This window comes from Thalia democratica, chromosome 1 (genome assembly GCF_965202585.1).
Source record: "Thalia democratica chromosome 1, ktThaDemo2.hap1.1, whole genome shotgun sequence".
Classification (NCBI taxonomy): domain Eukaryota; kingdom Metazoa; phylum Chordata; class Thaliacea; order Salpida; family Salpidae; genus Thalia; species Thalia democratica.
In genome coordinates this window covers 87979673-88007517 of record NC_139165.1, presented here as the reverse complement: position 1 = coordinate 88007517, position 27845 = coordinate 87979673, and the positions used below count along the sequence as shown (strand labels likewise).

The window sequence follows — 27845 nt, the reverse complement described above, 5'->3', positions numbered from 1 at the left end:
GAAAGTAGCATCAAAGTACAAACCTAGAAACACAGTTAATTTGAAAAAGTTGGTTGAATCTAAGTTTGGTTCAATTGCAAAACAAAACGTAATCAATCTTTCTAATTACAAACTAGATGAAAAGGAATTGTACGCTTTAAGTTTTGGATTCAATTTTGCGCTTCCACGAAAAATTGAAAAGGATATCACTTATTTAGGGTTTGAAAACTTTATAAAACAAACAATACAACATAAACCAATCAGTAAAGAAGCTGAATCTTGTTTTAAAGCTAATATTGTCGCTGAAGCACACAATTTTTGTGAAATGAAAACTAACCATAATAGTAAAATTGATGGAAAACAAATTAAAGAGGCCTTACAAAATATCAAATCAAAAAAAGGAAATTATGATAACTAAAGCCGATAAAGGTTCAAACGTAGTTATTTTGAACAAAAGTGAATATATAGCAAAAATGTCGACAATAGTAAACGACAATTCTAAGTTCAAGTACTTAGGTCCAGTTAAGGAATTTGATAAAACATTAAAAATTGAAAAGAAAATTTGCCTCGTCCTAAAAGATTTATTATATAAAAAGGAAATATCTCCTGTGATTTTTGATTCAATAAAACCTATTGGTTCAGTAAGACCAAGGTTATATGGACTACCCAAAATACATAAACCTGATGTTCCTCTAAGACCAATATTATCAATGATTAAGTCCCCTCAACACAAAATAGCAAAATTCTTAAATTTTCTATTAGAACCTGTTCTACAGTATTTTTCCCGTTACACTGTGAAGGACTCTTTTACCTTTGTAGAGGAGATTCGAAAACTAAATGCTGAAAATACTTTTATGTCATCTTTTGATGTCAAAAGTTTGTTCACCAATGTTCCTTTAAATGAGATAATTGAAATCAGTGTGGAAAAGTTATATGAAATTGATAAACCTTTACTTAGAAAAGAAAGTTTCATTCAGCTTATGAAAATAGCCACGAATGAAGTCGAGTTCAGTTTCAATAACATAATGTTCAGTCAAATTGACGGAGTTGCAATGGGATCCCCTCTAGGACCGACATTAGCAAATATCCTAATGGGATTTATTGAGTATAAAGTGATACCCAAATTCATAACTAAGCACCCAAACACCAAATATATGAGGTACGTTGACGACTGTTTCATAATAACAACCAGTGAAGAAGAAAACAATCTTTTATTCCTAGAACTAAACAAAGCACATCAATCCATTAAGTTCACCAAAGAATCTGAAACAAGTAACCAATTAGCTTTTCTAGATGTTCTGATTGTTAAGAAAGATAGAAAATTCACAACTAAAGTTTACAGAAAACCTACCTTCAACAACAACTACTTAAACTTCCAATCATTTTGTAGTAAACGTAGAAAAATTGGTTTGATTAAGACTCTATACAGTAGAGCACAAAAAATCTGCTCACCAGAATACTTATCCGATGAAGTTAATAACATAAAGTCAATTCTTAAACTCAATGGTTATCCCGAAATGCTGGTAAACCGAGTAATTAAGTCACAATCTACCAATTCAAATATAGCCAAACCTTATGGACCGGATAAATGCCCAATTTTGTTAAAACTTCCATATATTGGTGTTGAATCGAAACTAATCGAGAAGAAAATAGTGGATATAACAACTAAAACATATCATGCGGTAAATCCTAGGGTTCTGTTCATGTCAAAACCAATACTTCAACGTTCGGGAAAAGACCTAATGACACCTCAAGAAAAGAGTTTTGTAGTTTACAAGTTCAAATGCTGCTGTGACAGCAGCTACATTGGTCAAACTTCTCGACACCTCACAACTAGAATAAAAGAACATGTTCCCAAGTGTATCACTTCATATATTAAAGACGAAAAAGATGAAAAGAGTATTGCAGTAAAAAATGCAATAAAAAAATCTGCGATAGCAGAACACCTTGTGAATAATCCAAGTTGTGGAAAAAAGTTTGCATTATCTAATTTCAGTGTAATGAGACAATGTTCAAATACATTGGAACTAGTTAGACTTGAAGCCATTTTAATACACTTAAACAAACCAAACTTATGTAAAAAGAAAGAGTTTGATTACACCCTAGCCTTATTTAGTTAAGACCATTTTGTGTTGATTTTTAAAGCTTTGTTGATTACATTTTTGTTGATTACATTTATGTTTACTAAATTGATCAGTTAATTAGTTTGTAAAAAATATTATTTTGTATATATACTTGTTGTGTTTTATTTTATTGTTTCAATTGTAGTTTCCCTGAAGAGAATTTGACGAAATATATTGGAATGAAAAAAAAAAAAAATTTGAGTGTTCTTTTATTCATTAAAAAATTATAAAATAAAGTCTGATGTTTAAATTATTATTTTTATGGTTTAGTTTTAAGGAGTACCAATAGAAGCAATTTAATTCTAATAGCTTTAATCCATTTGTTTTTCATTATTATGATGAACAAAAAAGATTAAAAGACCAGCTTAAAATTTAAAATAAATTCTTCTAGGTGTTTTATATTTTAAAATAAGTTTTACTGTTTATAAGATGTGTTTTTTAGTTATGTAAATAGTTTTGCAGGCTTTTAGACAGTGAATTATTACAATTTATGCAATTAATATTTCTGCAATTACTTTAAGTTGTTTTTATTATTTGTATTTTTTATATGTTGACTATGATAAAGCTTTAGTTTTTAATATATTCTTTTTAGTTAATTTATCGCAAATCTTTTCAACAAGTTACTTAATATATTTTAAGTATTGGAAAAAATACTTAAATTAGCTACAAAAATTAAACTTTGAGCTAATGAATTTTTTACATTTAAAAGTTTTCTGTATCCTAAAGGTAAATGTACTGAATTTGTATACGTCCAATTATTAGAAAAGATATCTTTTTTTTTTTAAGTTTACCCAAAAATTATATTCACTGTAGGAATATGTACAAACTAAATAAACTAAAGAGTTTTTTGTTTATAAAATTTATTAAAAAACTGATAAATAACCTATTCATTAAATACACTTACTAAACTTCACTTTGTATTCAAAATAAAAGTCTAAAACTATATAAATATTACAGTTCAATACTAAATTAATGTATTTTATAAATTACTCTATTAATAAAAAAAAAAGCTGTTATCCAATATTATCATTAAAATTCAAACCAACTTTTATTACAAAAAGGTTACATACTTTGAAGTTACTGTACATTATAAAAAAATCATAGTCTAAACATTAGGTAGAATTTAATTTACAGATTTTTAAAAGAATCGTTTTTAATAAAAATAGAAAAAAATCTTATAATTTACTTTAAAAAAAAAAAAAAAAGTGTTTATTACTGCTATTTTGAGACTGAATTTACAGAAATATAAAATTAAAGTTCTCAAAAAGAAATGATTTCTTCGATTAGAACATTTAGTACATTTAAAAGTTTTAAGTTTCGTTTTTCTTTAATTTTCTAAGGTTTTTATATATTTATTTAAACAAATTATAAAAAAATACTCATTTAATAATAATTTTTTGAAGCAAATATTAAACTTAAATTCACTTAACTTAAAATTGAAAAGTTAAATACTAAGCAATTTTTTTTATTTTAAATCCAAACTTAAACAGCAGTGCGAACTCAATATTTGCAAATTTAACCGACTGTGCGAACTCAAAAAACGCAATCCTAACTGATAGACTTCTGCATTTGAAAATTTCAAGTATGAACAAAAAACTGCAAGCAACTTTTAAATCAGGTAAAAAATGATACCGGAACTTGTACTTTTAGTTGGCAAGAATTATCCTTTTAGTATTTTAGTATAAAGAAGTTAATTTCAGTAAACTGAAAGTTAATAAGAATAGCACTATAGTATAGTGTTTTGTTTGTAGACTAATTCATTTACTAAAATTCAAAGAAAACCAAACTTGGCTCTTGGGCGATACTTAACGGTTTAAAATTTATATATGTCAATTTTCCTATAGAAGTTGAATGAGGGCAAAAATAGCAGAAAATTTCTGGCAAGTATGATCGTACTATACATTTTATTTAAACAATAAAACAGAGCTCACAATTTTAGATTAATATTTAATACTATACACTGCATATATACTACATATGTAAGTTAATCATTAAAATATAGCTCATAATTTTAGGTTAATAGTTAATATCAGGTGTTTTATATGTTACAAAATCATTAAAATATAGTACCCAATACTAACTATCATATTAAGCTTTAACGAGCATATTACTAAAGTCATAGGATAACGTTAATGTAGATTTAGTGAGACAGTGTTCTGAAAAGCAAAATTTTCTCACACGAGATCTGAATTTACGCTAAAAAATATTAAATTCTTTTTTTTTCAGGTATCTATGATAAAATTTATAAAATAAATACTTAATAAAAAAAACGAGCATAAAGTTAATTTTATAGGCAAACTTATAAATTTTTCAAAAAACATAAAACTTTTAAATTTTCCTTATCTTAAAAGCTATCTAATTTTTTTTTATATTAGAGAACGCACCTTTGTCTTTAATTAAAAAAAAAATTGGTTTGGGGTTTGAATTATTTCATGGGGTCCCTCAAAATATAAAGGTTTTTTTTTTATTATTATGGTATTAAAACCAAAAATAAATACTTTTTTTTTTTTATTTATTTTTCCCTTAGTTTGCATATTATTTAAACTATTAGATGTTTGTTTTATAAATAATCTTAATATCTTTTACGATTTGGCCCCAAAGCAAAATGATGTATTTTACACTATCATTTGCCTTGGTCATTTCCTAGATAAAAAAATTGATTAAAGGTAAAAGGACCCGGTCGAATATTGCATTTTTAGAACCGGATTTGGACCCGGCTGGATCTTATTTGAAAAAACATCCGGATTTTTCGGATCTTAGGTTGGAAATAAAATCCGAGTTTGTTCAGACCGGAGTATCAAAAAAGACCCAGCTCCAGTTGAATCCAAAACTCGTAGATCACTACTTTATTACTACTATCTTTAAACTAGCCAATATGTAATAGTATTGTCTTTAATTTTAAATGCTAAAAAAATAAAACAAATCCCGTGTAACATAAACAACAAACACTGTTTTCTACGCACATGGGATTGCTTAAAAATGCTCAAACGTAGGAATTGCGTACAATAAAAATTGTTTTTAAGACAATGAAAAACCACTTAACTATAAATTCTAGGTTTATTACTGCATAAAATAATAAAGTTAGGCACAGTAGTAAATGAATGAGAAATAAATATTTGTAACATAATAAATCAACTGAAAAATTATTTGATTTTGCTTTAATTTGTCGTTTGTTGGATAACAAAAATAGTTTAAATGCGAAATAATTAACTTTAAATATCTATTGTCATTTAAATATTGCCAATTAACAATTAAGTTTATAATTCAAACTGCAAGTAACGATTTCAAAGACTTAACATATAATCACATATAACGTCATATTACAATCGGGTTTACGTCATCAATTTCCATTCAACTTTTTAATTTTTTCAATTAACTCTTCGTAAGAAGTCCACAGGAAAAATGGATCCTGACTATCTTCCCTCGCAACGAACTCCTGATACCCAAGGCGACGAGTCAACAATCTGCCAGATATGACGGGAAACGCTGAGGCAGTTCCTAAAGTAAATGTTTATTTAGGTGGTTTTGTTTTGACTAAAAATTGTTAGTTAAAAAGTTGTTATATTTAAGTTTTCTTCAAATATAAAAACAAATAGCGACTGTTAGGGACAAAAAAATCAACAATATTTAAAAAAAACAGCTTTGTTTTTCAAACTAAAGTTTTTATTTAAAAAATCTACGTATATCTTTACTTTTTAACACCTTATGATACCGAACATTAAATTATCAATTAAAACTTAACTAACGCTCATTATGAAACTTCTTGCTTCTCACAGGAGCTTGGAATCTTGACAGTATAGAAATTTGAATTCCGCAGTAGCTTCTACCGTCGTAGCTTCCATCCTTCTCGAGAAACCTTATGTTAGCAATGTCGCTTGCAACTAGATAAGTGCCAACAAAGTTGTTTTCAGAATCCACCAAAACCTGAATGTTCAATTCATAGTGGAGTTTGTCAAGAACCTCCTTTAAAAAATTATCGCGAGCTTCTTTGTCGTTGTAAAAATCAGGTTTGTCAGATGAAAACTGCAATGATATTTGCTGATAACAATATTTTTATTAATCTTAGTGTTGGATTTTTTTTAAGACACTATTAAGTATAGTTGTATTTTACTTCGAATGCATTCTAATAAGCATAAATTTACAGTACAAAAATTGAATAGTGATTTTTATTCTTGTTTTTAATTGATGATAAAAAAGAAACCGGTCGTAGGTTGTTTTAAATGCTGTGTCGTTTGTCGTCGGTTGAGTTATTTTTTTTTATTTCTTATTGTTTTTTAAAAGCTCAACTAGTTTTAATTTTTTAAATTATTAGCATTTAGAGAGATAGCACTTGTTTTCAAAAATGTAAACGCTGGTACTTATAGTAATAAAGTTGAGTATGGATAACCTTAACATACATTTAACTGCTTGATATATAAATCTTATACTCCCTGGTTGAATTATCTATAAGAAAATGATAACTCCATACTTGAAATAAAAAATTGAAAGCTAAATAATGTGCTGTGAGACAAACTTAAGTTTAATTAATTTGAATACTAACATTGGAATTTTCGTTCAAACTTTTAATGCTGTCAAGCAACTCATCTTGAGAACTCCAAAGAAAAATAGGATCTTGACAGTCAGCATTTCTCACAACCAACTCACCATAGTATCCTTCCACTAACAACCGGCCGGATACGATGGGAAACACTGGATAATAAGCACCTAAAATAAATAAAAAATATTAATGTTCATTAAGTTGATTTTGTCTAAAAGAAAAGTTTTTTAGTGGTTAAAATAGAACATTTTGATTAAAATTTGTTCTCGGTGTTATGCAGGGTTGCCATTTTTTAGATCATAATAACTGTAATGACTGACTGTTAACTTTGTTGAGTTATCCTGGGTATATACAAAGCCTTATATAAATGTTTTTTTTTTAATTTATTTAAATGAAGCTCCAAACTAAATCAGTTATAACATAACAACATTTTCAAAACTAACTAACTAAATCTGATTTAACTAAAAAAAAGCGTGAAGTTCAAGAGATTCCCTTAACTTTCCCGAGTTTTTTATATACAAAAATAATGCGGATTCAGATCAAGTTTATAAAAAAAACTCAAAACATCTTGAGTTTTCCTGGTTTAGTCTTTGGCAACACTGATTATAAGTATCAATTTTATTTATTAAATAAACAACGAACTATAAACAATTGGTAACAAAAAACTGTAAAAACAAATAATAAGTGTTTTAAAAGTTCAATGTACATTATTACTTTACAAAAACTTTAATAACCTAAGGTATTTAAAATTATCAACAGAATATTTTAACAATATTTTTTTTTTATATAATAAATATTAAGTTTTTTTAAAGTTCAATGTACATTACTACTTTTTAAAGCTTGTATAACCTAAGGTTTTAAATTATTAACTAACAGCCATAAGGAAGTTTATTGCTTCTCATTGGAGTTTGGTTTTCCCGCTTGATTGAAATTTGAATTCCGCAGTAACTTCTACCGTTGTAAATGCCACCCCTTTCTTTAAACTTGATGTTAGCAGTGTCGCTCGCAACTGAACAAACACCCTTCAGACTGCTTACTCTCCTTTTAATCAGGTTAACAACCCTTGTTAAAAACTCATCGCATGCTGCTTTGTTGTTGTAAAAATCAGACATTGTTAAAACAGAAAGCTGTAATAATACTTTAATGTTTAAAGTTTTTAAATTTCACTTTATGTTATCAAACATTATGTTTATCAATTTCAAATTTTCCATATATTTTACTAAGAATATTTTCAGTCATTTATCATTAGATTTGCTCTACAAAATCATGAGCTGTGATTTGTATTCTTAGTTCTAATCGTTGACTAAAATCTAAATTGAGTTTAAAAACAATTATTTTATTTTTCAATTCGCAACTTAGTTTTTTTAAGTAGAAAACACTCACTGCAATTATTTAAGTGTATGGAAAATTGTTTACTTAAATTATGTAAAAATAAATAAATTTAACTATGTTTCATCTTGAAATTTGGAAACTTTGAGTAACTCTATAAAACATAATAAAAAAAAAACTTAAAATATGAACGAAAAAATCTTTTTGATTTAATATTTCTGTTTTTTGATTTTAACCCCTGTTGTGTTAATCATATTACAGGGTTGCAACTATTTGAGTTAAAAAACTGTCGTGAGTTACCAAAAGATGTCTATAAAGGTTTTGTCATAAACTTAAATAATTGCAGTGAGTGTTTTTAACTTAAAAAAAAATTAAGTTATGATTTGGAAAATGAGTTTTCAAGTATTAAAAAAGTTTATCGGATTTAAAGAAATTAATAAAAATTAAGTTCAAGAAAGTAAGTTATAAAAAACTAAATAATGAAAAACATTTAAAATATAGAAAAAATATGTCCTGAGCTTATTTTAAAAACCTATAACTACCTGAGTGAGTTTTATAAAAAATAAAAACAAAACTAACCTGAGTTAAATAACAAAATTCAAAATAACTTAAGTTATCCGGAGTAAAACTGAAATTTTAAAAACTTTTAAATATCTTGAGTGTGTGGCAACCCTGTTAGTGCTACAGATCCAATGCTTTATTTTTGTGAATTTAACAAAAGAGTTAATAATGTGTGTTTATTTTTACCGAATAATCAATAGTGACATAAAAACTTTTAGTCTTTTTTTTTTCTTTTAGATTTTCTAGTGTTTTTCTAGGTTTTATACGAGCAAATATTTTTGTCCTGTTTAAAAGAATATCTAACTAAAGATGAAAAACTAGCATGACTAAAAAAAACTAGCCAGAGTTAGCCTGACTTTGTTTAGACTGGGTTTTTATTTTTCAAAAATGTTTTCAAAAATTTCTTGTATTCTTAAACGTTTTCTAGAATACAAGTTATTTGCTCATTTCTAATTACAGTTTTGAACTAAGTTTGAAAGAGACTTTAAATTTACAAAATAATATGAACACACTTTAATTATGTTTTATAATAAAACAAACTACAGATTTTAAACATAAGTCTGCTACTGTACTGAATTTAAAACAAATAAAGTATTTTACTATAAACAAATATATTTCAACCAATTTTCATCAATGTTACAAAATCATGAAAATTTTTAACTTATAAAGCCTTGTAATTGCTTCAGAAATTAATTAATCAAGCAAAACCTAAAACAAAAATTAATTAAAATTCTAAAATTTAGCATAAAATAAGAGCAATAATCACTTAAATAAAAATAATAACTAATTAAATTCCTCTGCTTTAAATAATGCTCTGCATAATTTTAGTTTATTTAAATCAGGGTTTTGCACAGTCGGCAGCTTTTTGGTAAGTCGGGGGGCAATAACTAGTAAAGGGGCGGAATGGGTGGGGGAACGTTTTTAGAAATTTTGACTGTCATAAAATTTTAAAACTTACACTAGATATTCTGGAGTTACAGATAAAGAGCAAAAAACAAAGGTCCTAGGTGTTTTTTCAGTAATTTTGAAATTTACACTAGACATTATTGAGTTTTAAATGAAGAAAAAAAAAGGTCTTTTTTGAGTAGTCATGTTGAAGGGGGCTATAGCCTTTTTAGTTTCTTTGAAGGGGGCCATTTAAAAAGTTTAGGAATCCCTGATTTAAATGAATGTACATTGCTTTAATTTTTTCTATTATCGTTACCCCTATACCTTACACTTGATCGGATTTTTATTTTTGATTAATATTTTTTGATTTAACTTGGGTTGAAAACTTTAGAATATACTTTGATTTATTAGCTATCAATAAAATTATTTATTACAATTAAAAAGATTTTTTCAATCAATTTTACAGTTTTTCCCATAACAAATATTAGTTAAAAGGAAATAATATGAAAGTGTGTCCTGTAACATGTTTAGGTGTACTTTTAAGTTTACTTTTAAAGTAACATAATTTGAAATTCCTGGTTTTATAATGATTTTGAAATTTTCCTAAGTCTTTCTAAAATATTTTATTTTTTGTAATATTAGATAGAAAAAACTTTTTAAAGTCTATAAAGATAAGTTTTAAAAAAACAAATTAGTTATAATATATCAAATTTAAACTAAGTTTAAAGGGCTTTAAACAAAACTGAACTAAATATCATTCAAGATCTAGAAAAAAAGTTGACTACGATTTTTCTAAAATCATTTAAAAATCTAAAAATAAAATCAAAATGGCTTGAGTTATTCGGAGTCATGTTAAAACTAAAAAGAACTCAAACTGTTTTGAGGTATTCATAGTATCCTGAGTGTGTGCCAACCCTGCTTTAAAAATAAAATTGATTGAATTGAAAATAGTTAATTCTAATCGTTATTTTAACTTGAACTAGATGAATTTTACAGCAATACTTAAAAGATTAAGTAGGTGTTTTTAATTTGTACTGAATAATTTAGAAAAGTGGAAAATTTAATACCTTTATACTTAGTTTTGAACTTATACATTATTTGTTATTTTTACACCCTTTGAAAAGTAATTGTTTTATACTGGGAAAATTCCCTTTCCAATCAACACTTTATTTGAATTCGCGGCTCAATTAACTATTTGTAATTTTAAATTTTAGTCAGCAACCTACAGCGTATAACTAAGTTAATAAATTGGTTCTTGAAATTTAGCATTTAAAGAATAAAAGAAAAAAATAAAACATTCTAAACTCTTTTCTATTATTCAGTTACAAAAATTGTAACTAAGAATTGGTATATTACATAATTTTTAAAAATAGTTCTTTATAGAGTAATATTATAGAATACGACGATAAAAATTTTACCTCTAAAAAATCCGTAAATTTCTAGAAGGAAAAATAACTATTTAAAGAACAGAAATAAGTTTGTTTTATCAGAAGTTGTAATCTTGTTTAAAACTAAAGTATTAGCAAGTATTTTAAATCCAAAAACTGTAGACTCTTTAAAAATAATTATAACTGTTTTATTAAAATTAGGATTATATATATTACCGTTTTTTCACGACTGTCAACATATAAGTTAACTGTTTGTCTGGACAGCAAATTAATAATTTTTAGTAGAGACAAGTTATTATTCTACTATCTATTCTAATTATAGTAGTTGAATTCCGAGTTGAATAAAATTGCGTTTTTTGTTATAAGTATTCTCATTTGTAACAAAACTTTTTTCTTATTTACAAAAAATATAGTAGTACAGCTAGAAATGAACATAACGTACTTCTCAATAACAGCAACTAAAGTTTTTTATTATGTGATGTATGCAGCACTTACAAAAAAACGTAGATGAAATTTCATAACAACAAGTAAAAAAAGAGAAAAACAAATTGAATTTAAATTTTAAATTTTTTGAAATACATTCAACTCATTGTTAAAAATGCGAAGAAACATGTGTAGTCCAGAATAAATATAGTTTTAATTTAAGAACACTGAAACAAATGGAAAAGGTTCCATAGAAATTTTAGTTATTTGATAAGTGTAAAGAATCTACTTATTTAAAACACATTTTGTGTTTCATACTGATAATTATAAAATAGGGAAGGTTATACAAACTTATATGAATGATTTAGCTAGTTTACTTGTATGCGTTTTTGAGTTGAGTTAGTTTGTTGAAACTTAAGTTTATAGAGCTTACGTTGTAATTATGTAACATTATTTGTTTCATTATAATTTAAAACGTTTTAAAAACTTTTGAAATCGTTGAAAGTTTTTGTTAATAATTTTATCTTATAATCTTACTATTAATTTTCTTAACATAACTATTGTATTATTTTTAATTGTGTAATTTGCAGCTTTTTTTATTGATAATGTTTTGCAAATAAACGAAAGTCAATTTCCATTGTCAATTAAAACAGGACTAAGGTTCTGTTTAAATTAATTGCTTAAATTAAAGAACTGAACTACTTATTAATTCTTTGCATGCTAGTTTACTGATAGTTTCAAATTTTTTAAACTTAAAACATTTATATATACATAAGAATTTACAAAAATTTATGTAATTTATTAAATTGTTGAATAAAAGCTACTATAAAAAATACTATATTCTTATACAAAAAACTTTTCCACCTCTTGTAAAAAGTAGTTACACATATCCCTGTTATATAAACAATGCAAGCAATTTTTGTCTAAATAGAATCAGGGCCTTCAACTAATCGCCCACTTGGTAAAAAAAAAACACCTAGCCTGCATATATACAATTAATACTTAAATAACTCATTTTCCATAATACTAGATTATGCCCTTACAACTAAAGTCGCCCACTTTGGGAATCTACGCTGGTCCAGCACTAAAAAAAAACTAATGATTTCTATCGTTTACATGTCGTGACTGTGAGTTCAACACTCATAATCTAAATTTTTATGAAGTATATTTATCAAACAGTTATACAAAAATACCAAAAAAAAATTTTGGCTTAATTCTCAGTTTTCACAAGAAAAAATTGAGATTTAAATTATTTAGCAAAAAAACAAAACCAAACACAGTGTAAGGAAAAACTACAATTAGTGAATTTTCTTTAAGCAATTTAGGTTTATGGCTACAAAACAGCAACCTAGTTAAACTTTTCAAAAAGTACTTTATATAGACAATTTGAAATTTGTATATTTAATTTAAATCTTCCTTAGAATCGAGACAGTTTTTGTTTCATTTTGATGTTTGAAATAATAAGACTTAAATATTAATCTAGAAACTTGTTGCAGTTTCAGTTAATTACAGTAAACTTTACATTTTAAAATTCTAGTTTAAAGTTATTTAGTCATTTTAAAAAAAGTTCTTTTATTTATTATAGCACTGTACTTTTGTAACATGCTTTATAATGAAAACATAGCTTTATTTCAAAAAGTGTTGTACACCTAGAGTAATTTAATTTAAATTTAATAATAGACACATTTCTAACAAAAGTTTTTAGTTAATCACGACTAATAAATTACTAATGCTATCTGAAACACTATATGCAGTTTATAAATAAATTATTTATTTTGTTAATTTATTTTTGATTCACCTGTGCTTAATTAAACTACACAAAAAATTTATTTTCTATGGCTTTAAAATTAAATTTAAAATATTTTTCAAATTTGTGTGTCTAATAACAATTTTTAAAAGTACTATTTCAAAATTAATATAAAAATTAATATGTGTTTGAATGTCATAAAAATGGAATTAAGCTTATATGAAGATTTAAATTAAAATAAAACATGATTATTTATTTGAAACAGTTGTTACGCAAACACTATTTCTAAAAAAAGTTCATCAGTCACTTTATAGTGTGATAATGTTTGAAATATAGATGTTAAAGTAATTCTTAAAAACCTTAAATTATTATTTTTCATAATATCTAATTTAAACAATTAATTTAATAAGGCTGAAACAAACTTTTTCTGAGAACTTTATAACTTTAAGGTTAATTATTAATACAAACAATTCCAATATTAATAGAACGTTGTTTGGTTTAAAATTATTAAAACTCTCTAAATTTAGCATTAGTTCAATAAACAACTAAATATATTAATATTTAGTTGTTTATATATTAAATATATGTCAATATATTATAATAAATCTTATAAACCTTATATTGATAAATATTTTTTTGTTGTTATCATTAAACTTAATTAAATGTTAATTTGAACATATTAAAAACCTTTCGAACAATATACTTAAAATACTGAAATCTTATTTTTTAATTTATTCTTTTAGTTTAATGTTGCAATTGAATTTTATTATGATAGTTAATAGAACGTTGTTTGGTTTAAAATTATTACAATTTTTTTAGTTTAGCATTAGTTAAATACACTTTTGAAAGCCATCAACTACAAAGTTTTATTCTAAGTTCTTAATAGAGAAATATGTTTTAAGTTCTTTGGATTTTTGTTAAAATATTTTTACTGTTAAAATTTTAACTAAATTAAACACATAAAAGAGTATAAATTTTTTTTAAAATATGTTTTAAAAAAATTCCCAGAACGGGAATCGAACACGGGCCGCGTGGGTGAGAGCCACGAATCCTAACCACTAGACCACCTGGGAAGGCGATAGAATGCAAGTTTTAACATTTATAAACCTATGCACAAGTAAACATCTATATATTGTGCGTGCTAAAGTGATTAGGAGAAAAATTTATAACATTCCTTGTTTGTAGATTGTCGTCGATGTAACAAATGCCTAACAGTTTTATGTAAATAATCTAAGCTTTTGTTCATTATCAAAGTTTTGTTTTTAAATTATCTTTTTTTTTTTGATAACAGAAATAATTAAAACGCTTTGATACAAAAACAATCATGAATTTTTTTAGGAACCACTAAGTTTCATGTGCAAAGTGAAAAGTTTCAAATAAAATACTAACTTCAAGAGATACAGATACTAGATTTATAGTTTATTTAAAAATTATGACACTGTTTCGACTTTTCATTAGTCATTATGAAGGGAAAAGCTGTGCAAAGTAACTAAAAATTAATGTTAAAACAACTAAGTGTACAAAAAGACTTAAATGATAAGATATATATCTATCAGTTACATAACAAATTTAAAAATTACAGTACAACTACCGTTTACATAAGTTTTTTATTATAAATCTACAATGTGTATCTCTCTAAATTTGTATTTAAAAGTTTCAACATCCCCTCTTCTATTTTAAAATAATTTTTTTTAATATACTTGTGTATTTTTTAAAACTTTAAAGCATTTTGTTGCACTAATATTTTAGATTACATAGGTATTAATAATGTATTTAAAATGAAAGTGTGTTAATTTCAACGATTTTTTTTAAAACTAAATTTGTAAAAAAAAAGTTAAAACTTTTTCTTAAAGTTATTTGAATGTCAACTTTTAAACTTTTTTTAGTTGTACAGATTTAAAAAGAGTTCAACAATCCAATGAACATTTAGATATTTTCTAGTTAAAGATAATGCTTATAGTATATGACTTTAATTTAATAACTTTTACATAAAAATGAGTTAAGAATACGTTTACACCAAAAATATGTTTACGTATATACATTATAAATAGATCATTTAATAAATATAAAAAATAAAAGAAAAAAACAATATATAATTAAGCTACTTGTTTTAAACTTTATATACTTTTAGTAGGGCTATATACTTAAATCATTAATAAAGGATCAAACAAATTCAAGAACAGAATAATGACATGGTTTCAAATTTTTTCAAAAGCGTATAAAAGCATAAAATTAAAAAATACTTCAAGTTAACAACTAAATTATAAACATGAAATATTCGACCAAATTTCGAAAATTTGTTTTTGTTGGAAATTTACATGAAACAGATTTTTTTTTGAATCTTTACCTTGATCAAATTTAAAAAAAACCCTTACAAGCAGGCTTAGTGATGACTGATTCATTTTAATAACTCAGTTCTATTATATATAAATATAAATAGAAATAAGTTGAATAACTTAATAAATTTAATCTTTCACACGGAGTCCACCTTAAGGGCTTTATTAATGAAAAGATTTATTTCAAGATAAAAAACTTGAAGAACTTAACTTTTGTGCTTATGCACTCATCAAATTCAAAACAAGTTCAAAATAAAGCACAAAATAAAACATACAAATGAAAGCTTATATAATGTATATGCTTCGTTATTTTAGTTGTTAGTTTCGAAGTAAGTTATTTTTTGTAATGATATGCGTCTGATACCAAACTTCATCATATTTTGTTTTGTGCTTTATTTTGAACTTGTTTTTAATTTTGATGAGTGCATAAGCACGAAACTCGAGTTCTTCAAGTTTTACATTTTGAAATAAACCTTTATGTATATATAATTTATTGGAAAGTACGATTTTAATAATACTGTTATATATGTTTCATAAAGCTAAACGCTTTAATGATCAGTTCAATTAAAAATAAAAAGCACTTTACTAAACAAAAATGCAAAACTTATACAAAAAAACAAAAAACATTAATATTGTGCATCTCATATGGGCTCAGTAGAAGGTGTTCAAGTTTAAATAATAACCTATTTATATATATTTATTAGAAAAATAAGATTTTAAAAATACTGGTACACGTGTTTCATAAGACTAGACGCCTTAATCTTCAGCTAGCTAAATTTAAAATAAAATGCATTTTGCTAAACATATTAACTTATTACAAAATTTAATAAGTAGCATAAAACAGTACATTTTTTAATACAGGATTTATCATCATACATTTGTTTCTTACAGGCATATAATTACCAGCTGTTTCAATTCGGAAAGAGTTGAATGAAAAAATATTAGTTAACAGTAAAAATAAGAACAAAATGTGATGAAGTTTGGTACAAGACGTATAACAGTGCAAAAAAGTAACTTAGTTCGAAACTAACAAATAAAACAATAAAGCAACAAAAAATTGGCTAAAGTGTTAATTTTTTTAAATTATTAAACATTAAGAAAAGCTATTAAATTTAAAGACAAGACAACTCTCTTTAATCATATTTAATATTTCACTCTAAATTAGTATTGATAAAAAATACTACAATAAATTGAACAGGTTACAAATAATAAATGTGAGCAAAATTCAAGCACTCTATTAAAAATGTATTTATAATTAAAAAATATATAAGATTAAAAGAAACAAAACGTATATCACGTTAGTTTGCTGACTTCATTTCAATCAAAATACAGTTTTATTTTGCATTGCCGAAAGTAAATTAATTTATTTTATGTTTGGCTTAATTGGGACTATAAACAAATCACAATTTAAATTTTGTTTCGCAACTATTTCTACGTAGTGATCTCAGAAAATTTATATTATTTATTTGCTATACTAATTCTACATCAACATTTAAACAAAATAGGTCCTACCGAGACTTGAACTCGGATCACAGGATTCAGAGTCCTGTGTGCTAACCATTACACCATAGGACCACACATATGTGAGATAAATATTGCGTATATAAATGTTAAGCACGTGTATCTTGGTAGATGCGAGAGAATGTTAGAAGGTAAATCGTAAGCTTGTCGCTTGTTACAAACTGTTTGTTTTTCAATCAGCCGACATCACTTTTTGAACTAAGTAATTTGAATGCGTTTTCTGCAATAAATATGTATTTGGTTACGTATTTTATTTTATATTTTGATTTTAAGTAGTTTTTGTACACAATTTTCCTTTAAACATAATACAATGATGACAATTTAAATAAAATATTTAGTAAATTTATAGTTTGGTGGTATAGGAATATAATAAGCTATATTGTATTATAAAATTATTTTAATTTTATTCTTCCTTTTTCAAGACAAATTATTTACTTACCTTAAAGCTAAAATTAAAAGCAGTAAGCCTAAATATAATACTAAAAATAATTACTAGGAAAAAAATTAAAACTTTTATAATTAGTAGATAAATAAAATTCAAAGTACAAATTTGTTATTTTAGTTTAGAAATTTGAAATCAATCTTTTTTTTTCTAATTTTGAGAAAGTGTTTACGTTTTAGTTTATTGAACGACAAAAAAAGACGATCCCTCGGTCGATAGCTTTTTTCTTCTATTAACTAATTTGTTTTTATTTATCTATTTAGTTTTTTCTCTATAAAAGTTTTTGTTAGTTATTTTTCATTTTTTATTTTTACTATCACTGTTATTCATAACCCTTACCCTCGGTCAGTAACTTTTTTTTCTTCTTTTTAATAAAAAAATAATTCTTTTAATTTTTTTTTATACATATATATATATATATATGTTTTTTTTTTCTGTTTTTTTTAACTCTTGTGCAAAAATGACCTTCCGTTCAAAGTTTTCTTTGTGCAAACTATTCCCCTCGTGATAATTTGTCTTCGTGCAATTTTTACCCGTTTCAAGTACAAAGATATATACAAACATTCAAGTACATAAACCAAATTATTGACTTTTAAACAAGTGGGGATGTAGCTCAGGGGTAGAGCGCGCGCTTCGCATGCGTGAGGCCCCGGGTTCAATTCCCGGCATCTCCACGTTTTTAATTTAAATTTTGACTTAATTAAGAGTAACCTATTTTTATGAAAATATATTTGAATATTTATAACTATTTACTAAAAATCAGAATATAGTTATTTAATAGCTTTGATTTATCTAGAATAACACTTACAAAACAAGTTTGAAAAATAACTTTGAAAAATAATTAGGATAACATATATATTTATACAGTAAACATATTAATTTATAATAAAAAAAAGGAAAATTAAACATATTTTATATAGAATCAAGAAGTTTAAGAATAATCTTTTAATAACTTATTCTCTGAAACCTTCTATGTTATAATTCATACAGTTTTTATGGATTTATGATTAATTTTTCGTCACTAATTTTAAGTGATTAATAACTTTAAAAACTTATAACTATTTATTAACATAATAACGAAATAAATATGACTATTAGTAAAAATATGATTTTTTTATTTCATTTTATGAATTTTACTATTTTTTCACATAAATCGATATATTAAAATTTGTTATCTAATTGTTATTATTTTTATACTTTTATGTTGTGTATGTAAAATATTTTATTCAAGAAACATTTACCATTGTTTTCTCTTATATTTTAGAAAAGTTTAAAATAAATAAAAAATACCTAAAAATATCTTAAACATCTAGATGTTTCACACTACAGTAACCTCTCGCATCTTTACGCAGTCATGACGTTACGCACTCTCTTTTATTTACGCATTTTAGAATGCTATAAAATTCAGAAAAAAATTTAATATTTTTTAATATTGCACAAACTAGGTTTATTTTATATTTTTTATGTAAAATATGATTTTAAATGCTAACTCATTTCACTATATCAATAGACTTGTAAACTTATGACTAATTGGTAAACATTTAGTTATACCTCAGTATATCAGAAATTTTGTTACCAATAAGAGATTAAATTAAAACTTTGAAATAAATATGACTGTGTTAAATAAGGAAATTATAATTAAATAATGAAAGTTTAAAACAGTACTCTTGCCCTATATATAAACAAACATCTAAAAATCTAATGAAACTTCCTAGTTAAAAGTAGCAGTGATACGTAATAAATATAGAGCTTACACTTAACACGAATGCTTAATTATAAATTAAATTCGCTAAGTAGGATAGAATATAAATGTTAAGTGTCAAATAAATCACATATAAATAAATATAAAATCTACTTATTATCAAAATTAGTAAAAATATTTGGTACCTCTCGTATTTTTACGATCTCTCGTATCTTTACACAATTTTTCCGTGGACACAATGTGCGTAAATAAGCGAGAGATTACTGTAAGTGACTTGTAAGTAGTTTGTAATGTTTTGCTAAGTTTAAAATGTATAAATTAAAAGCTTATAACATTTAACTATAAATCTTAATTATAATTAATACTATTATAAATTTTATTTATCAAATATTTAATTTATTTCAAACAATTTTGCTTACATATAGAACATAAAAGTATTAAATAAACTAAATGTTTAGTTTACCAAACTAAACGTTTATGCTTTCTTAGGCAATAAATGAACACACTTTAAACTTAGATTGACTGTTTTAACTAAGTTGTGAGAACTTTGTAAGACTGTTTAAAGTTAGTTATTATGTACCAGTGCTTTTCTAAATTCAAAAGTTTCAGCAAAACTCTGAGAACTTTCATAAACTATCATTTTTAGATTTTATATTTTTCTCTTTTGTGAAAAAATAGTATTAAAGGTATTGATAATAAATTACTAGTAGAAATAAATTTCAACATCTATAGTAATGAGTCTAACTATTAGAAAAGTGATCAGGTATTAGTTTTCAAAAATATATAAAAGTACCAAAACAAAAAAAAAGGTTTTCTAAAGATATATTTTGATAATTTGTACACTTAAGTTTTAGTTTTAATAATATTTAAATATTTTCTATTGCAAAATGTTATTAAAACTTTGATTTAAGAAAAAATTCAATTATAAGTTATTATTAAACTTTATAAGTAAATTATTTACACTAGTAAACTTTTTTAAAATAGTTTTTTGCTGAGTGTTATAAAAAATATTTTAAAGTTTTGGTGTAAATTTCAAAGTTTTGCTTTTGAAATTAACAGCTTAATAAAAATTTGAAAATGCGAAAAGATGTAAAAATATTTTAAACATTAATTACTGTCTTGTCAAAAATAATAATTAAATTTATATATGATGACTATAAATTTATACAAATATTTTTATGTCTAACCCTAATAAAAATTACTAATACCGAAAGCGATTTATTTTGTGATGTAACAAACGAACTTTTTTTTTTATGTTTGGCTTTAATTTCAGAAATAAAAGTTTTTATAGAAATGGTAATAAACATTTATTTCATATGTCGTATTGAAAAAAACAAAATCGTATGATAAACATTACAATGATTCTTTTTACATTGTGACGTAACAATATTGTTTATTGAACGACAAAAAACGCTCAAAACTTTTGGTCCAAGGTCCTGGTGCACGAAAAAACCTTTTGGTTATCGAATCATACACGAGAACAGTTTAACATCATGTCCAGGACTAGTAAAATACTGTTTGCTTTAAAATCACATAAATCCACTTTAAATAGCAGCCATCATAGCTCAGTGGCAGAGCGCTGGTCTTAATAATGATTGTCGGTGGTTCGAACCTCTCTGGCGACACTTTTTCTTTTGAATAACAAAAAACTCATAAATATTTATTTATAGCAACTTTATTTATTAAACAATATATTTCTTAATATTATAAAGATGGTTTATTTTGATTATTTTAAAATCTCTATAATATAAATTAAAAAAAAATATTAAGTATAATTTTTTATAATTAAAACAATTTTTTGTTTATTTCTGTTATGAAAAATTTTTTTTTTAGTATTTTTAGATTATGCTTAAATAAATTTATCTAAATATTGCGTAGGACATTTCCTTAAAGTTTGAGGTAAGTATCTAAAAAACTGTAGGAAAGAATATATTGTTCTTAAAAAACTTTTTTTTTGCAGTTTTAGTTTGCTCCTCTCACAAGGAATTGTTCTCTTGAGTTTTACATTAATTTAAATTATTTACAGTTTTAATCAGAAAAAAGTATAAACTTTTTACAAATGTTAAACATTTTGAATCAGTTAATCCTTTAGCAGTGGCGTTGCGTTGTATTTCATTAGGGAGTGCGAAAATTATAAAAAAAAAACAAACTTGTAAGATTTATTTTAAACTTATTCAAAATCTTTTTATGTTACAACTACACCAGTTTGTAAATGTTATAGAATATTTGTTTACGAAAAAGTTAAAGTAACTATAAATTATATTGATGCAAAACACTTCATTGTCTTAATAGCTGTAGTTACTTCTTATCAAATAAAAACTATGCTGGTCTATTCTAGTAGTTTTTTTTCTCGATTTGTCCCCTATTCTAGTTCAGCTTGTCAAATGCTGCAGTGAATTTTCAAAAACGCAAAATGTGATATTTTATTCACACGGCGATGCACAAGATGCAGGTGACACAGATTGAGCTTGCTGCTCCGATTTATCAAGTTTCTGAAGGTCGAATGGAATAAATAAAAATAAAAAAGCTTAACAAATGAATTTGGTAGCTAAATATAAACAAAATTTGTGAATTATTCTTTTCTTTTTTTGTGTGATTACGTGGTACATCAGCTTCAGTGTTTAAATTAACGCGTCAGTACAATTTTATTTGAATATGTTATTTATTAAATGATTATCTCATTAAGTTATATAAGTTATTTAAAACAATTTTTTTTCAAAGTGAAAACTACACATTATTAAACAACAGCTCATCAAAAATAAATAGTTCTATTATAATGTTTATTTATACTCTTAAATCTATTCTTAATTTTAATATCTCATAAATACTTTAAGAAGCTTTAAAATAAAAGCTGACAATATTCATCTTTAAATTACTCATTTATTTATATATTAGAATAAGATTTCATAATTAGTACGGCTTATCAATACTTTAAATTTGGTTTAGTTTTAAGTACCTCATTTTTTACAGAGTTTAACAAAAATTACTAAAAGTTGGGTAAAACATGGGAAAAAAGTTTAAATAGTTCGTAAAACTATATTTTGATTTTGTAAAATATATGTTCATATTACAGGAAATGTCAAAACAAATTTTGATAACGGTTTTTTTAGATTTCGTCAGTTGTAAAAATGAGAGTTTAAAAAAAAGTAATAGTAGTTAAATTTAGGAAATAGTATTGAATATAGTAACAAAAATAAAATTTCTTTTTGTATTATTCCTTGAGGCTAAACATTAAAATTGCTTTAAAATTTTATATCAGTTTGTTTTTGTTGAATGTACAGCTTTAAATGCATGAAAAAAATATTTTTATGTGTAAGAAATGTCATTGTTCAAGTTTTAGTTAGGCTAAACCATTTTTTTTTAGAAGTGTAAGCAGTTAAACCAACTAACTTGAAGAAAAAAAGTTTAAAGCATTAAGGACTTAGTAAAAACAATTATAATCTTAAAAAAGATTATTAAAAAAATTGTTAAGTAAAATATACATTATTATCTATAGTGCTGATTTTTACACTTAGTTTAACAACTAAAGTTAGATAAATTAAAAACACAATACAAGAACCTTAGCTGCAATGATTTATTCTAAAATTAGCTTTTATTACCATTTGTGACTTTTTGTTTATAAACTTTATTGATATATTTTTAGGTATACTTGTAAAGTATTTAAGTAATATATAAAAATTGAAAACTAAAAAATCATTTAGATGATTCCTCATAACTCTAATGGAAATGTAAGCTAATACTATAAATAACATTTTAGTAACCAGTAGATAAAAATAAGAGGATTAAACTGAATTGTTTTTTGTCTAGTTTTTATTAAAATTTTTATTTTATTAATGTTTATGAACTGGCAAGATTAATACTATGTTTGTTTTACAGCGTGCAAATCCGTTAGTGAACATCAGTTTGGGAGCAGACAATATTTTTGAATTTTGTGAAAAAATAAGAAATGAAGCATCACACATGCAAACTCAATTTCAATCGTTAGTTAGGTTGCAACAGTATTTAAAATACAAGCTTTTTTACTCACCTTTAAACGATGCCAAAATAAACATATGGTTCTGTTAATATTCTTTTATTTTTTAGATTGCTTGAATTTTTAAAGTACTTTAATATGAGCTTTTTAAACAAAGTTTTGTTTACAACTATTTATCTTGTAAAAATTTTTCTCATTTTAAATAGCTGAATTGAAAAAAATCAATACAGGATTTTAAAATTAAGTTAATATAAAATACAATTTTCAGTTTGAGGACAGAGTATGAAAAAGTTGTTGCAGAAAGAAATGAAACCCAAAAGCTGTGTACTAAGGTAATTTATAATAAATAAAACTAATTATTCTTTACTATAATTAATGTAATTACATAATTTTTTTGAAATTCTAAGATTACACTATATTTAGTGTAAATAGTATAATATTAAATGACACTACATTAAAAGATAAAAACTTAATTCATATCGTAATAATACATAAGTTTTGATGTAAAGTTCTTTTAACAAATTAAAATAACAATATTATAAATTTAATTACTAATTTCTTGCAATTTTTTTTTCTAGTTTTACGATGATGCAACAAGTCAAAGCTTAGAAGTTCAAAAAAGAGTTAGTTTTAAATAAATGGTCTAAAAAGGTGTAATATTATAATCTAACAAAAACTAATTGAAGAAAATTTTTTCAAAATAATAAAGAGTAATGTTTTTAGATATTCAAAGTAATATAGTTTTTTTCAATAGGGCGAAATGGTAAACATACTCGTTAGTTTAATCAATTCGTTTTTACCTTACCTACCACCTGATGTTAGTTTTTTTAGTTCTTTGATTTAACTATCATAAATTTTTTTGTTTGTTCCTCAGTTTTACATTTAAATCTATATACTGTTTTAACCACATATGTTATTTCAAATGACTTTTAAATGATTTATATATAAATTTTCAAAAACCATTAAACCCTTTCTATATTTAACAATTACTTATGCAAATTATAAAAGAAACTTCAAAAATAATCGTAGGTGTGAGTATTGTAAACTAGGCGTCAGTTTTTAAAACACTTTTTTATGTTTAAATTTTCAAACCTTATACTTTTTGTTTAAAAAAGAAGAGTAAAAGCCTTTAATTTATAATGAGTTACAATTTTTGAAAACATATTAAGTTTGATTTTTCAGTGACGAACATAAGTATATTTCAAAATATAATACTTCCTGTTACCGTTGATAACTCCTTCGACTAAACTAATGTTATTTAAGTTTCCTGTTCTAATATCAAGATTTTTTTTACTTCGAAATATTAAAATCTGCATAAAACTTTTATTAAGTTTTTTATTTTTTAATCTTGGTTGTATTTTTTATATATTTACACTGTTATAAGAAAAAAAAAGTAGAAATTTATAATAACACAGTAAAAAATTGCTGTATTAAATATTACATTTTAAGCTTTTAGAATTAATAAAACTTTAGTAAAGTTAGGTTTCAACTAATTTTAAAATTTTAATATATAATTTAACAACAAAAAACATTTTTTAACAGCGTAGACAACAGGCTTCAATTGCTTTGGTACAAGCCATAAGTCTGGACATCAATCAGTTTCTTGCAGTTAGTTTGTCTGTATAATAGCTTTTTATCAAATATAATATTATAACTTACATGAATTGTAAGTTACCTCAATTATATAGTTATAAAGTTACTTGAATGGTAAAATAAGTAAAACACTTACACAAATAACCACAGTTAAATTTAAACTTAAGTTATACTAAATGCTTTACTCGATGTTACTTAGGGCTAATGTGCATAAGACTAAGCATGACATGAATGTACATTATGTACTAAGGAACCATTGCAAACACTAAATAATTACTCTTTATAATTTACTTTTGATTTTGTTGAAGCCTTTAAATGCGATTTAAATCTAAAAGAAATTCATCTTAAGAATCTTTTAGTTAAAATAAGAAAGCTGCTTCAAAATAAAATTATAAAATTACTTATAAGACTAAAACATTCTTAAATAAAAACTTTACACAAAACAATCGAACAATAAAAACGGCTGTTCTGGAATGTCATGTTTATTGCAGCAGGCTTTGGCTAGAATGACTCTCTGTGGCAGGTTTATATAGTAAGTTTATATCTTAACTTTATTTAACAATACATTAGCAATTGCTTATCTGCTCTTTATTTTTCCTTATTCTAACTGTATTAAAATTGCTACAGTGTTTGCATACGGCTCATTTTGGTATTTTCGTTTTTAACATAAAACGGTTGCAAATAAAATTTAGTGTACGGTTACAGTATTTTTCTAAAAAATAGTTTCCATTATAGTGTTTATCTTATAAGAGCTTATGTAATCTAAATTATTTAGACATTAATTTCGTTGTTTAAATCTTTAATAACCTTGTCAAATACAATAATAATAACTTAAAATAAGTCAAATATACAGTTCATAAAATTACAATACAGTTTGTCAGTCTACTTTAGAAAACTTGAACGTGTACTGCAACTATTTAGTTTTATTTATGCTAAATTGTTAACGATTTTACTGAAATTTTCAGAACAAACAGCGAAGTTTTCTTGCTCAACATCAAGGAAATCCAATAAATTTTACTGGAAATCCAGCAGGAAATTCTTCGAGTTATCCAGGAAGTCTGACAACAACTACAGCTCAACAATTTTTTCACCATCAAATGCAAAACAACCGTCAAGTACAATTGCAAAGTAATCCTCAGTTAGTAGGTAATCATCAGGTTCAAAGTAATTCTCAGTTACTAGGCAACCCTCAAGTTCAGAGTGATCCTCAGTTACTAGGTAACCCTCAGCTTCAAATTAATCCTCAGTTACTAGGTAACCCTCAGCTACAAAGTAATTCTCAGTTACAAGGTATTCTTCAGGTTCACAATAACTCTCAAAATTTAGGCAACCCAAAGGTACAAAGTAATTCTAGGTTACTAAGCAACCCCCAGGTTCAAAATAACTCTCATTTACTAGGTAAAACTAAAGTTCGAGATAAACCTCAGTTAATAGGTAACCCTAAGGTTCAAAGTAACTCTCAATTAATAGGTAACTCTCAAGTTAGAAGTACTTACCAAATGCCATACAATGCTCAGGTCCAACATAAACAACAAATGCAGGTCAACACAGTATTTAATGCAGAAAAGATGCAAAGCGTACCAGCTTTAGCCAAGACGCAAAGTGAACCTCAGGTGTTCAAAAGTTATCAAATAAATCCAAAGCTACCAAGAAATAGCAAAATTAACAAAACTTTTCCTTTATCTGCATCTGCAGGCCAACAAATGAAAAGTCAAAACGCAATAAGCCAGCCGAAAGGTAACTTAATTATTTTACAATTTTAGACAACTTTTGTATGGCAATTTTAGACGAGTTTTGTCTCTATAAATAAAAATGTTTGATAAAGTTTTAAGCCTCGAATGTTTTGTTTGTAATTAATATTGAAGTAAAAACTGTCAATATAGTTTTGTTTTAACTTTTAAAAAAATAGTTCATAATGTATAACTTTAAGTTACTTTAGATGGTATATTTTTATAATTAATAAGTAAATTTTCAAAGGTTTTGAATATTAAATGTGCTAGATTAATTAAGCAAAACTTATTTAGGTCTAAATAGTTCATTTTCTCAAGCTGTAAGAAACTCTCATGCTATTAATCAGGTTTTTATTTTTATTAATTATATAACAAAACCAAATATATATGATATATAATATTAATTTTTTTAAAATAAAACCTTTTTTAATATTTCAAAAATTGTACGGAAATATAGGTTGAAAAATACTAGACACTAAAAGTTTTATTTAAAAGTTAGTCGGTTATTATAAATAATCTGACAGACTCTAGTTTAATTAAGAGTGCAGACTTAAGTTTATAGTTTTTATTTTATTTTTAAAATAGTTTAAAAAAATTTTAATTAAAGTTTAAGAAATTTTACAATACAATTTTAATTAGAAACTTTAATTTATGATGTTTAAATAGTTTTTCTCTAAAAAAGATAAATTCTAACAGTTGGAATATTTTAAATAAAGCAAAATAGGTAAAAAAATTTCAAAAATTTTTGGGCGGGTTTTAATTTTTCTAAATGTTCAAAAAAGTATAAAATTCTTAAATAGTTATAACCATTTTTTAAGAGAATGGAGGTAATAATTAAAAAAAACTTTTAAATGTTCAACATCAAACAGGTGCTTTTATTTTAACACTAAACAAGTTTCATTTACATGATAATTTCGTTTGAAATATTTATTTTTGTTGTTGACGCGAACATGAAAAGTTAAAAACGTCAAAATTTTGTTATTTTCTCAAACATTTGTCAATTTCATGTTATCGAACAGCTGTTTTCTCGTGTAAAAAAAGACTTTTTAAGTTCTTTAAATCAATGAACTTTTTGAACTGCGCAGACGCTAAACTTAAAAGCTACCGATATAAGAGTGATAAATAGTTTGTTGATAGATTCACCTTTTTACGTTAATTGACGTAGTTAGAAAAAGTTTACTTTCACATATACAACATCATAATGATGAATGTTATTTTTAGTTAACATTTTTTATTGACATAATACAGCTGACCATTTATTTGTGAATAATTTTTTTTTTATCTTAGACAATTTAACAAACTTTATATCTTTTCATGGTTAATTTAAGCAACGTTACTTTTGCTTAAGTATTTTGAGAAACTTAAAAAATTTATAAAAGACTTAGTTTAGGCAGAATCTTATAAAAAGAATTTTAAATCTTTATATAAAACAGATTTAACACAAAAAGGAATTCTAATTGAATATTCATAAATTTATAAATTTTAATTTTTTTATAACCTACAATTATTCAGTTTTAACGCAAAACAAATTTTCAAACTGTGATTCTGCAATAAAATAAATATCAAATGACAA

At 24.6% G+C, this 27845-nt stretch overlaps 1 protein-coding gene and 3 non-coding genes across 4 annotated transcripts; 2 read left to right on the top strand and 2 right to left on the bottom strand.

Annotated features, from left to right (window-relative positions):
* Positions 1-833: 833 nt before the first annotated feature.
* Positions 834-2099, top strand: LOC145840777 (uncharacterized). The gene has a single exon (XM_082948111.1). It carries the CDS (start codon positions 834-836, stop codon positions 2097-2099), a length of 1266 nt encoding a protein of 421 aa, XP_082804237.1.
* An 11877-nt stretch (positions 2100-13976) lies between these two features.
* Trnae-cuc (transfer RNA glutamic acid (anticodon CUC)) lies at positions 13977-14048 on the bottom strand. Its single transcript has one exon. It is a non-coding gene; the product is annotated as a tRNA-Glu (tRNA).
* Positions 14049-16814: 2766 nt separating this feature from the next.
* Trnaq-cug (transfer RNA glutamine (anticodon CUG)) lies at positions 16815-16886 on the bottom strand. Its single transcript has one exon. It is a non-coding gene; the product is annotated as a tRNA-Gln (tRNA).
* Positions 16887-17876: 990 nt separating this feature from the next.
* On the top strand, positions 17877-17948 carry Trnaa-cgc (transfer RNA alanine (anticodon CGC)). Its single transcript has one exon. It is a non-coding gene; the product is annotated as a tRNA-Ala (tRNA).
* Positions 17949-27845: the final 9897 nt, after the last annotated feature.